This window comes from Melanaphis sacchari, unplaced genomic scaffold, assembly GCF_002803265.2.
Source record: "Melanaphis sacchari strain LSU unplaced genomic scaffold, SCAv2.0 Contig49_pilon_pilon, whole genome shotgun sequence".
NCBI classification, from domain to species: domain Eukaryota; kingdom Metazoa; phylum Arthropoda; class Insecta; order Hemiptera; family Aphididae; genus Melanaphis; species Melanaphis sacchari.
The window spans coordinates 1,495,919-1,508,975 of NW_020271334.1; the positions used below are offsets into that span (position 1 = coordinate 1,495,919).

The following is a 13,057-nucleotide window of genomic DNA, read 5'->3' on the forward strand; positions in this document are numbered from 1 at the left end:
TTTCTAAAACCGATAAAAAAAAAGTTTTAATGAAACTTTGTAACATAAGAATTTCTCGTATAATGTTAACCCTTAATGAATGATGACGGTTAATGTAAATTACGTTGATTATATCGTCTATAGACTATAATACGTGATTGGACTGACATTCGATGTGGCTTAGTTAATATTATTAGTTACACGGCGTTGTGGATACGCAATTAAACGTACACGACAATTATTTTAATATACATTTTAAACACAGGCGTAATGAGGTTGTTAGAATGCATGAACATAATTTGGATAAACTAAGTATTACTTCGGTTAGGTTAAATATTATATATAAATTTCTTGAAATTAAAAATCAAATTACACCTACAAAATGTATTTATTTATTTATTAACACATTGTATATTATTAATTATAATATAAGTAGGTAGGTATATTGAAGTATATTTTATAAATATTTAGTGTTATACCTGAACCGTGTTATGGTCAATTAACTTATCAAACTACATTTACTAAGGAAGTAGAGTATTGGTTATGTATGGCTATGTAGCTATGTCGAAGTCTACAGGATCGTAGGTTGATATAATTAAATGTTCTTATAGTTATTTTATAACTAGTTTATTAATTCTTAGGGCCTTGTCTAAAATTTGGTTTTTAACACAATAAATAAAACACGAATGCTCATTAAAATAACAATACAACGTGAAACTAAAATATTATAAATAAAAATTGAACTTTTATTTGAATGTTTTAATATTTGGCAATTCACAAGCAAATGTTGGAATCAAGATGTCAAACATTAAAATGACCCTTTTAAAACAATATTATTACTTGTACAATCCAATTTTTTATGACGATTTCTCTAAAATTTCTTTAAAATATTTTCTGAAGTCCTTCTATAGTTGCAATATTATTTTCAAGATAAAATATAACATTTATTTTTTTATAATTTAGTATATAGATATAACATCAATTTATAGATTCATTGGATTTCAGCAATATGATTAAACATGTAAAAATAATTATGTGTTATCAAAACTTTGCCCTCATGATCATGTTTAAATAAATAATTTGTTTATTAAGTTTTTATTTACTATATTTAAATACAATAAATACAAATTTAACGTATTTAAAATCGTTTGTTTTCAATTAATGATCATGTTATGTAAAAGAAATATATATTGAGATTGTTGTCTGCAATCGGTGAATGCAAACACGCATCAAAAATGTTGGTGTATGTTAGTATTTCGTATAGACAGCCACACTGCCACAGCCACCGGTGATAATTAATATTCACCATCACTATTTGGTTAATATTGATGTGCCGATAAATGAAAAATGCCAGTATTTAGTAATATTTTTTTATATTTAAATACAAACGGGGCCAATTATTGTTAATTATAAATATATTTTTAATACTTAAATATCATTTGTTACTGTCATGGCATTTTTAGTTGCAACGTTATCCCGCGCTTTTGCAACCACACTTTTTTGATGTACATTTAGTTTTGCGATTACACCTCAGGAAAACTTGTCAATCACTGATCGTGTTTCTTTTGTAATTTGTTGAATATTCGTGTCCGTCTTCCGTAGTCTAAATTCGACATAAGTATCTCGTAAAATGTCATATACCTCATCATTTTTCACGAAACAGATGATTTTAGACTCATTTTGCTCTAATTGGACGATGATTTGGTTGCAAGACATTATCTTTATGATGTCATGCCGTTCAAATAACAACTCTAAGTTTTGTTTTTTTGCCTTAGAACTTTAACACTTCACACACACACACGTATATCGTATTTTTCTTCATTATTTCGTTTTTTATTTATTATTTTTTATTGTATTCACTATAAAATATTTTTTTACATTTTTCATTTAACTGTTATTTTTTATAGAGTTAACTATATCATGTTTTATGGACATTTTATGAATTATACACGTTGAAAAACATGTCTGTCTTATGGAATAGAAACAATTAGTATATATAATTTATAGATGTTGATTGTTGACATTCATCAAAACATAAGAGTCAATGATAACATTGACCAGTCATTGTCAAAATTTTGCAGTGAATGTCTGTATATTGTTATATTTTGAAGAAATGCAAACATTTACCGAAAATGCCATTGAATGTCGACATTTACCAATTGTTATCATTTACTTCAATATATATAAAATTCAATACCGCAAAGTAAGTATATTCAATGCGAACACTGTAGTTTTTATTAGAGTTTATTTTTTGTGTAGTTAGGTTTATATGTTAAAGATTATTGCTTACAAATTATAATATTTACTACATTAATTGACGGGTAATAAATTAAGAAAATATGCTTATTTTTGTTTTTACTCATCGTTTATAGAATTAAACGTTTGTTTTAAATAATTTTTAGTACCTAGTCTAGTGTTAATTTCATATAAAATATGTACTTAAAATTATTTATTGTGCCTCGATAACAGTAATTTTATATTTTTGAAATATTTTTATGTATAATGGAAACTTGCTACACATTATATTAGTTATAACTTATAACTGTTATAAAGATAGTCAACAATAAACCAATCATAGTTTTCTCTATCTAAATCGCACGTAATGTAAATATAAAATTATGAACCATTTCTAAAAATTATTTATTTTCACTAAAATAATATTATGCTTGTATACATTTTATTGTAGCTAAGTACTACCTACTCTCCCTACTTAAGAATAAATATCATTAATTACATTAACACGAATTAGGAGAAAGTCAGAATGAAGTTGTGCCTAGATGTGTTGACTTAATTTTACTAACATATAACTTAGCAATTGTTAAGTTCAAAAGAATTAACTTTATCAGTTTTTTTATTTCAAAGTGAATTGGTCTAAGTAAGTTTAATTCAATTTGAAAGTAATAATATATGCTTAGAGCTTCAAATTAGCATTTTTTGATATTTTTATTTTATAGCATGCCATAAGCAATTTGTAAATATTAAAAATAAATAGACTTTTTTCTTTTTTTGACACATATAATATTAATTGTTAATCCTCAATACATAAACGCTGCTCAGTTATTGAGCAACATTCAATAATTGACATTATCACTTATCAGTAACTAATAAACGATAATCATAATTTATCTTTTGTACTCTGGGTTAAAAGGAATTGATATTCACTTTGATTTGAGTGTTATTTTTTATACTAGGTTATTGATAAATATTAATTAGAATTATAAAAAAAAATTAGGTGATATAATTATTTAGTTTCTTATTTTCAAGGGATAAATCTGGTTCAAAAAAATTAATTTTTTCGGTAGCTCGGTATGTCAGTACGTGCTTGAACATTAGTTTAAAGCGTATAGATTGATCTTTTGATTATTATTTTATTTTTATTGGACATATTACTTTAATAATATGGTAATTTATACACTGTTCATATGTATATTTTCATAATAATTTCGTATTACAAGAAATATGTGTAAAAAAAAAAATTTTAAAACTAAAATAAATGATAAGTCAACCTAGTTATGTAGTGTTTTTCAGCCAATCTTGAACAATTTACATGTTGACATGTATTGAATATAGTAAGTACAGAATTTAAGAGCAATTTATTTATAAAAAAATAATTCACCTGCATTATGTATTTATGTTTGTATGAATATTAAAATAATAACAAATAAATCTATGGAAAAAATATTAACACGAATTACATCATAAATATATCGAATAGGTATGTAGAACATAATATGTAATGAAGCGTGTACTCAGCCTAATTTTATAACACATATCATCGATTCAACTATTTATTATAAAAATTTTAAGTGATTTTTATTTTTTAAGCTTGTTTTTATGATATATTGTTAGAAGAAATAGGTTATTGTAAAAGTAAAAAATGATTACTTATTATTCATCAAATAAAATTTAAGTATTGTATTATGTATCTACTAGCATACAATTTTTACAATAAGATAAATATTGTTTAAAGAATTGGGTAGAAGAAAGTTCAAGATTTTTATAGATAATTTAGATACTTATGTTCTAAATTAATTATATAAATAAATATTGAGGTAATATAAGAGTTATGTTTTTTCTTTGTTTATATTAAGCATATTAAATTATTTGAAATTTAAAAATACGCGTTTCTTATAGAATGATTTAATAGTCAAACCTTAATATGTTACTGTTTAAGTAACATTTATATAATAATTAAAATGTTATAAAAAAATAAAATAACTTATTTATTTATGTACCCTGTAACAACGGGTATAATCAAAAATTATAGTTAACATTATACCTCAGTTTGTAGCTTAATACAAAAATGAATAGTTATATTGTTTGGAATGAAAAACATAATTTGTATTTATGATGATGCTTGTAAGTCAATAATATAGAAGTGTTCATAAGTTTGATAAATTATATTAAATAAATAATTTATAAATTATACAATCATTAATATAATAATAATAATTTATAAATGTCTCAAGACGTAATAAAATTTAATTGGTCATTATTTTATATTTTATAAAATGCATATCACAATAATATGCTCATTATAAAAACAATACAATCAAATTTTAATATTCCCAAAGAAGAATATGAAGCTAAAAGTTTGATGTTTGTCGACAACTATTTTATTAAAGAGACCAGATTTTTATTTAATTAAAACTGTAACAAAAATGCTTATAACATCTTGAGTAACCCTTAACTTGTGGCCCCGTCGGCACTTGCAAAGAATAAACAAATGTTAAGTCCTCTTCCACTGATTATCAGTTATCTCAATAAAATATTACGAAATTTATTTTTATTTTACTATTATTAGATTTTCTCCAACGAGTGTCAAGTTAAATTATACTTCTTAAGTTCAGCTATAATATGACAGTTCTGGAAATCTTTTATACTCCGTAAGGTCACAAGGACTAGGACCTGTTATAACAAATTATATCGATAGTCACCCTAAAATAAATTTGATTTATTTATTATTTAGTTTACGCATACCTATATTTATAGTACAATTAAAATTATTATAAACGCACTAATTTTTATCACGCTTTTAATTGGAACATATTTTATGTAAGGTACCGATTTAAAAAAAAAAAAAAAAAACTTGTGAGTTTCAAAATAATGATGTTCGAATAACAATGGAATAATGATGGTTGCAATTTTTTTCTTTAATTTGATATTTGATCTTACATTTACAACATCTATATCTACCTCATATCAAAATATCAAATAATATAATATTATTAAACTAATAATACAGCAAAGACTGGATCTCAAAAATTATTATCACGAAAACTAATATAAAAAATATATTATATTATATTATATTATTATAATAGGTTTACAAGTACGTGTTTATTGTTATAATGTGAATTAAGATGGAAATGGTTTTTGGATATTATCTATTATTTAAATAATAAATGTTTTTGTAAATGGACTACACGTCCATATAATATTGGCATGCATGAAGTTTTTATTTAATATATTTTTTTAAATAATTACAATTTAATACATTTTAATGAATATTAATAACCGTTAATAATAAACCTTTCAGTAAGAAGCAAAAGAATGTGCACTATATTTCAAAATTAATATTTTTAGTTTTATTCGATAAAAGTATAAGTAAAATTACGCTTTTACTGCAGTTTTTATAGGTAAGTATATTAAATACGATCTTTTAATATTGATCTCAATAATATATAAGTAGGCACCTACTAAAGTATAGTACTTAAATCAAGTTTGCATATCATGATAAAACACATTATTAATGGTAGTTATTAATTATAACCGTTACTGATTCGTTAGCTCATGAAATGTTAATAAATTATTTTAAACAAGTAATAATAGGTACATTATTAAATAATAATTATACAGTGAAACCTCAGTAGTTATCAGTATCTCGAAGTTTCTGTATGTCGAATTTTTTTCAGTCCCGATCATTCAGTATTGGACTTTCGTATTAAGTTATTTCGGTATATCAAATTTCCATATGTCGAATATTAATACATAATATGTATGCAATGTATAAATACATTTTATATTATTAATACACATTTTTCCCAATAATTAAATATTTTTATTTCAAATTTTATTTATGTTTTAAACTCCCTCGCTAACTCGAAGTTTCGATATGTCGAATTTGTTTTTGGTCCCTTACGGCTTCGAGATACCGAGGTTTCACTGTACTATCATAGAATCTACAAACAATACAAATTTAAAGATATTCTTAAAATCACTTGTTTTCATAAAGAAAAAAAATATGAATTAATAGTTTTTCAAGAACATTACTCTAAAAATATTAATATATTACGTATAAATATACTTTGGTGGTATTTAGAATACACTATCCCATCGTGGTTTAACTAATCGTTATTCGTGTGTACACGAACGGATTGTTATAGTTGGAATGTTAGTTGCGTGAATATTGCACCGATTTCGTAAATAGGTTTATAAAATAATATCATAATAATTTGTCGTATTCAGAAATTCAAAACAATTCGTCGGAAAACGATTGGAATTTCCTGACCATATTATAAACATTGCAATAATGTACAAATTAAAAACCATTAACACTTTAGTGACGGTTAGTTGTATTTTTATTATAAATATTATTCTCCGCAGGGCGCGCGGTGTTCTAGTCGCGTTGTATTGGCAAGTAAAAGCGTATCCTCATTTCATTCTTGAATCTTGAATTCATTCAAATTCTGATTTTCGGCATTTTGCAGGGTTGATACTATGTTTTCAAACGAATAGATTTTTACAGTATATTTAACCAATGTATATTGTGGTGACTGGTGTTCCTGCAGGTGGTACAGACTTCAATAATTTTTTTTTTTTTCGAACGGACAGTTCTATCGTTTTGAACTTTTTGCTCTGCAGCTTGCTTACTCACGCGTGTGATAAAAAATAAAAAATAAAAAAAAACACTAATTCTGTCTCCCTCCCCTCCCAACCGGAAATCGTGACGGACCTCCGAGTTCCGCTCACGGGGTCGGACCGCCGTCACCGAATTGGCCCGACTTCGGCTGCACATCAGCGGCGGCGATCACCTGCAGCTCTCGCTTGCCCTTACCGTCAATCCCCCCCCCACCCATACACACACACGCACGCACGCACAGAACTGTACAGGATTTACGAGCGCCCCAGAGGAGTATCTGCATTCAGCAGCCCACCGTTGCCGTCGTCGTTGCGATGGAATTATATATTATTTTATTATTATCATTATTACAGTTGACCGCCACCGGATGTTCGAGTCGCCTCCCCCAACCCAACCGTTATCTAGACACACACACACACACACACACACACACAAACACGCGTACGCGCGCGCACACACATTTACACACAAGCACACACACACACACAGACAGACACAAACACACCTTCCACCGGCGGCGGCGCGCACCGAGAGAGACGATGCGCAGCGACGGCGGCGGCGGCGATTGTTAGTGTTCGCGCGCCGTAGCGGGTTTTATTCGGTCCGCGACGTTTAGTAGTCGTAGTCACGTGCCCCGTGTGTACCGCTGCCGCCCGCAGTCCGACGACGGTGTCGCAACGATATCGTTGTTATTATTATTATTATTATTATTATTATTATATTTTCACGGAACTTGCGCGAGAGGCACTTGGTCGCCACTCGGCTGCGGATACTTATAACCGGTACAACAGACTTTTGAGTTGATTGGAAAATAAAAAAAAAAAATTAAAAAAAAAATTAAATTAATCCGTTAGACTCTTTCTCGGCCCCGCTGGTCGGTGGCGCGCGCGCCCGCGCTACAGTCGCCCGTCAACCCGACGACGACGACTTTCGAGCCGGATCTGCTACCGTAAGTGTAGTCTACACGTCCGTCAAAACGGAAGCGACGACACCGCCAGTTATGGAGTCACGTCTGCAGCGGTCGACGTCCCGGTATCACGGTTGCCGTCGCGCCGCCGTCGGCGCTTTCCCGACGACGTCCGCGCTCGTCGCCGTCTTCTTTTCTCTGGTCGTCTTGCAGATCGTGTCCAACACAGGTAACGTATGCGTCGTCGACATCGCGTCCCGGCGACATCAATTATTAACATTTATAAAATTTACCTGTACGACTCTATTTTTTTTGTCATTTTTTAATTTTAATTCCGTGTACGTTTGTACGATGTTATACGGAAGATACATAAACTGTAGCATATTTGTTATAAAACGCTCGGGAAATGTAGAAACTAATACGGCGAACGCGGGCAACGGGCACTCGATGCAATGGTCCTGCGTTCGTACGACAGTGTCATATCGTGTGAAATTAAATAGATACTATTGCAGTGTTGAAGTTGTCGGTGATGTAATTAAAGGGAAACGGTGCCAAAACCCCGGAGCCCCGAGGGTCGACATTTTAAGAACAACAAATTTTGATGATGCCTAATATAACCGCATATATCACGTTTATGGTGTCAGATAACCTTCATTTATAAAAGTGAAATAGTAAATGCAAATTAGGATGAAAAATAATATTATGTGCATTTATTTACTTATTAGAGTATTGTCAGTTTCTAAATTATTATTTTTTATTCATAAAAATAAATGTTAGACGTTTTTCATTTTTTATTTACTGCGGAATGGAAAAAGACTAGTAGTATTTTCAAAGTATGCCAATGGAACTTCCATGGACTATAATATTATTACGGAGTGTTTTGTATAGGTTCATCATATATAATAATGCATATTTAAATTTTATAACGTTAATTTTATATAATATTACATATTAAATAGTTAAATGACAAATACATGTCATATATTTTACAAACAAGAGGTTTGTACACATCAATTATATTTATTGAATATATCATATAATTAATATCAATTGCCGAGTATAATTTAATTAGGTACTGGCTCAACTTAATCGGTAAAAACATTTTGTTACTAAACCATATTTTTTATTGTCTTAATAAATGATACATAGAATACTTGTGTTATTATTTGACGAAATTTTGTTACTAAATTTAGGATTTTTTAAAAATATTTATTAGATAATAACAGAAATTATTCTGTTACAAACAGTTACATAGTACATTTGAATTTTCTGAAACGTCCTATTAAAAATCAAAGTTTAAAAACTAGATCTAGTTCATAAGTATTGGAGACTTAGGTATGAGACTTAATCAAACAAATAAACAACTTATAAAGAGCAGCTACATACAAATGTGGTTTATATTTATAAATATCTTTCTAAATATTTTCAAGGTTTAGGTTAGGATTAAATTTTAAACTAACTCACTTTAATTTAAATATTGAGTTTCTAGAAAAGGTAATTTTTTTACATCCTACAATGACATATATAAGGTACTGGGAAATTATTCTATTTTAAATGTATACACTTGTAATTGTTAATTAAAATTGGCTGCAGTTGCCGGGCATTTTATAAAAAAAACCATCAAGATTTTATACCTTAACCGTAACATATTGTATACACACAATTGAGCAGTAAATGACGATTTGTAAAAATATAACTCAGTTTGTATTTATTCGAATTAGATCGTGTAGAAAATAAGTACAATCTTAGCTATAACTAGTAATCGAGTAGAATTTTAATTCTGCTATGTGTCGTGCTTTTCCTACCCCCGGTATAAACTGTACTTAGTGGGGGTAGATGCAAGTCTAACACTTTTACTAATAAACTAAATTAACGAAAATTTGATTGCACGCCTAAATTATAATATAATTTTATTGTAATAAAATAGTGATTGCCTTATAGATAGTTTTGGAACAGTGACAAGCGTGGTTAATAGGATAATACCCATACAGTGATTGATGATAATTCAGTTGAAAGAAACGTACATTTTTTTTATCATAGATAGGAGGCGGCACATATTTGAAATGAATTCATATTTGAATTCATGATTAAATTTACGTAGTTATTAAATCATAATAATAAAAAACTAGTATCACATCAACATAAATATAGTTATAATATTTAGAGAAACCTCATTACTTAGTATTAGTAGATGCCTAATACCTAGTTATGTGTGTAAAATAAAATACCGACAATTGAGATATTTAATATATACATAGTTCAAAGTGATATGGAATAACCACAGATTCCAATTTTAATGTACCATGATTAATCATGAAATAATACATACGAAAAATGTCTTAATTTTTTTTTCAAATTTTATGGATGAGTTAATCTTTAAATTATTTTAATTTAAAAAGACTATAGATTTTTTTAAGGTAGGTGGATATATAATAAACACTGTAAGTACTTATATGTTTCTGTTTATAATTTTATGTAGTATAGTTCTTAAAATTCTTATACTTATGTCTATATTTTATATTTAAATAAATACAATTTCATCATTAGTGTACTCTCAGTTATTAATTCAATTTTTACTTTTCAATTTGTTTAATCAAGACTAAATAAAAAAATTTAAAAGCTATAGAAGGGGGCTAAGTGGGCTGAATACTACAATTCCTATACATTAGGAAGACCCTTGGGATTCTATTTTATCAAGGCTATAAAATTATTTAAATGTTCTATTTAGCAAGTATTAATATACAACGTGTAAATATTTAAATATAGTAGTTACATTAAAGTACGAAGCGCTTTCACTGATGCATTGCTCTTGCTGAAAATGGTTTTAAACATTTAAAATCACAAAATAATTTAGTTTTTTAATTATTAAGTTTGTGGATTTTTGATTGTAATTCACAAAAAAAAATATATATATATATATATTAGTATTTATATTTATATTTTAAAATTTTAAATGCGTACGATATATGTATACGAGTAGTGATGACATTAGTGTACCCTACATATAAAGATAAATTAAATTATAGCCATTTACAACTCCAATAGATGTATATCGTTATCTACTGTTTGATTTATTAATCGTTTGATACTCGCCAATTATAATAAATTTAATATAACTTGAATACAGAGAGTAAATATTTATTTCACAAGTGTTGAACAGCGCTGTATATAAATATACGAAATAGATAAAATGAAACACACACAATTTAATTTTTGGCAAGACGCAAACTAAGTTGGTGGTTATATGCCAATGAAAACTATCTCATGAAAATATAAGTTTTAATTATTAAATACTTTTGTTTAAGATAACTTGAAAAACTTTTTTCAAACGTTTTGTCTTGTAATGGTTTCATTTTTAAATTCTTTACATCAATGAACATTTTAACGGCGAGAAAAAATAATAACAACATTAAAAAAAAAATAAATAAAGTTACGTATAAACTATAGTTATAGATATATAGATAATTAATTAAGGTATAACCATAATTTATATATACCTTAATCACGAGTCGTTAAAATAAATTCAAAATCAAAGATGTTTTTATAAGCCTAATGCAATCATATAATTTGTTTCATATTGTTCAAAATTGAAAATGTTCACAATTTAATGTAGATAATTTGACAATTTTCTGAAAAGGTTTTCTTCTTCAAAATAAATGTGTATGCATATAAATATGAGTGCATTAATTCCATGTTTATTTGCTCTAATAAATATGATAAAAAAATTATTATTTTTGATAAAATAATTACTATTTTAATTAAAAAATAAAAGTAAAATTATTTAATATTAAATTACTTTCTTTAAAACAGAGTTTTTTTTTATAATTTGTGATTTATTTATGTATGGAGTTAATTTGTAGTTGTAGAAACTAATGGTTAAATATTAAGTTTACCAAACAAAAAAAAAAAAAAAAAAAACCAGCAAAATTGAATATATTCATATGAATTTATTCGAATTAAAAATAAATTATGTATTTTCAATAATATAATACTCGTTAAAAATGCATTTAGATGTAATATTAGCAAAAAATCATTGCTAATCCATATTTTTCTTTTTATACTCATATATTTAATTATATTTTGTTATTGTTATTTAGAAAAAAAACATATTTTAAATAAAAATCAAATAATATAAACTTAAATTTATTAATTATTCTAATTTTATACCTAGGAATTTATTAAAGTATTTAAATTTTCAATTATTTAAATTTTTACTTAACTCAATACAATTTATTATAATGTTGTTACAATTGATTTACATTAATTTAAATTTATCTGCCAAGTTATGAATTATTTTATAATGATAATTTCATTTTCATAATTTTCTTAATGTATTTTTAGTAAACATTCACTACAATGTGTTAAAAGCGAATTAAAACTTTCTTAATCTCTAAATATTGTCAAAACGAATCATTTCTTCGTAATTTATTATTATAGTATAGATTTAAACTAAAAGTTATTTAACTTGCATAAAGTTTTTTTTATGTTCTCTTTATTAATTAACGTTTCAGTGTGGATTTATGTTCAAACTTGTTAGTATAAATTTACATTAACAAAATCATAAATTTATGACAAATGAGTTAATTGAAATTTTTTTTTTTAAATTGCAAAAATACATGACTATGTAGTTATCCGTATTATAACAATATACCATTTATTCGATATATTCTATATAAAGTTACATTATGCAATATTTTTTATTCATTAACCTATATAAATAATAAGTCTTTTAGAATACAAACTAGAAATAATCTATACATTGTAATTTCAATGGTATTGGTATAGTGTAACAAAACTATGAAGAAAATTAAATACGTTTTAACTGTATGTCATCATTTTGATTACCTTTGGTTATCTCATTAAAAAAAAAGAAAATAATGGTTTTTTTTATGTATAGATAGATTTTTTTTTAAACTTATGTAGTAAAGCCATAATATATCAAAATTAAATTAACTAAGTATCGCATAAGAAACGGTATTAAAAATTGTTATGTTGTTAAATTTATCAGTACCTATTCGTTTTATTCAATTACTTTTACCATTCAGAATATTACTTAAATCTTGTGTTGTTCAATACATTTTAAAATTTTATAATAGAATATAATATAGGTGTACAATATATATGCACTATACAAATGCATTCATTTGAAGTAGACCACATATACATTAATAAATTATCCTACGACCCCTGTCTATAACGGATTTTATTGATAATCCAGTTTTGATGATCCATTTAGTATTTTTTTGTCATTACATTATACTATACAAGCCTACAAAATGCTATTAGATTGGAATAAAATATCATCTTTA

At 26.5% G+C, this 13,057-nt stretch overlaps 1 protein-coding gene across 1 annotated transcript in view; it reads left to right on the forward strand.

Moving 5' to 3' along the window:
- The first annotated feature begins 7,446 nt into the window (after nt 1-7,446).
- LOC112598661 overlaps nt 7,447-13,057 on the forward strand; it is a 49,744-nt gene continuing 44,133 nt past the window's right edge. Inside the window, exon 1 of the mRNA XM_025345190.1 lies at nt 7,447-7,977. Coding sequence (XP_025200975.1) covers nt 7,842-7,977 — 136 coding nt within the window. The 5' untranslated portion in view covers nt 7,447-7,841. The remainder of the gene's footprint in view (nt 7,978-13,057) is intronic.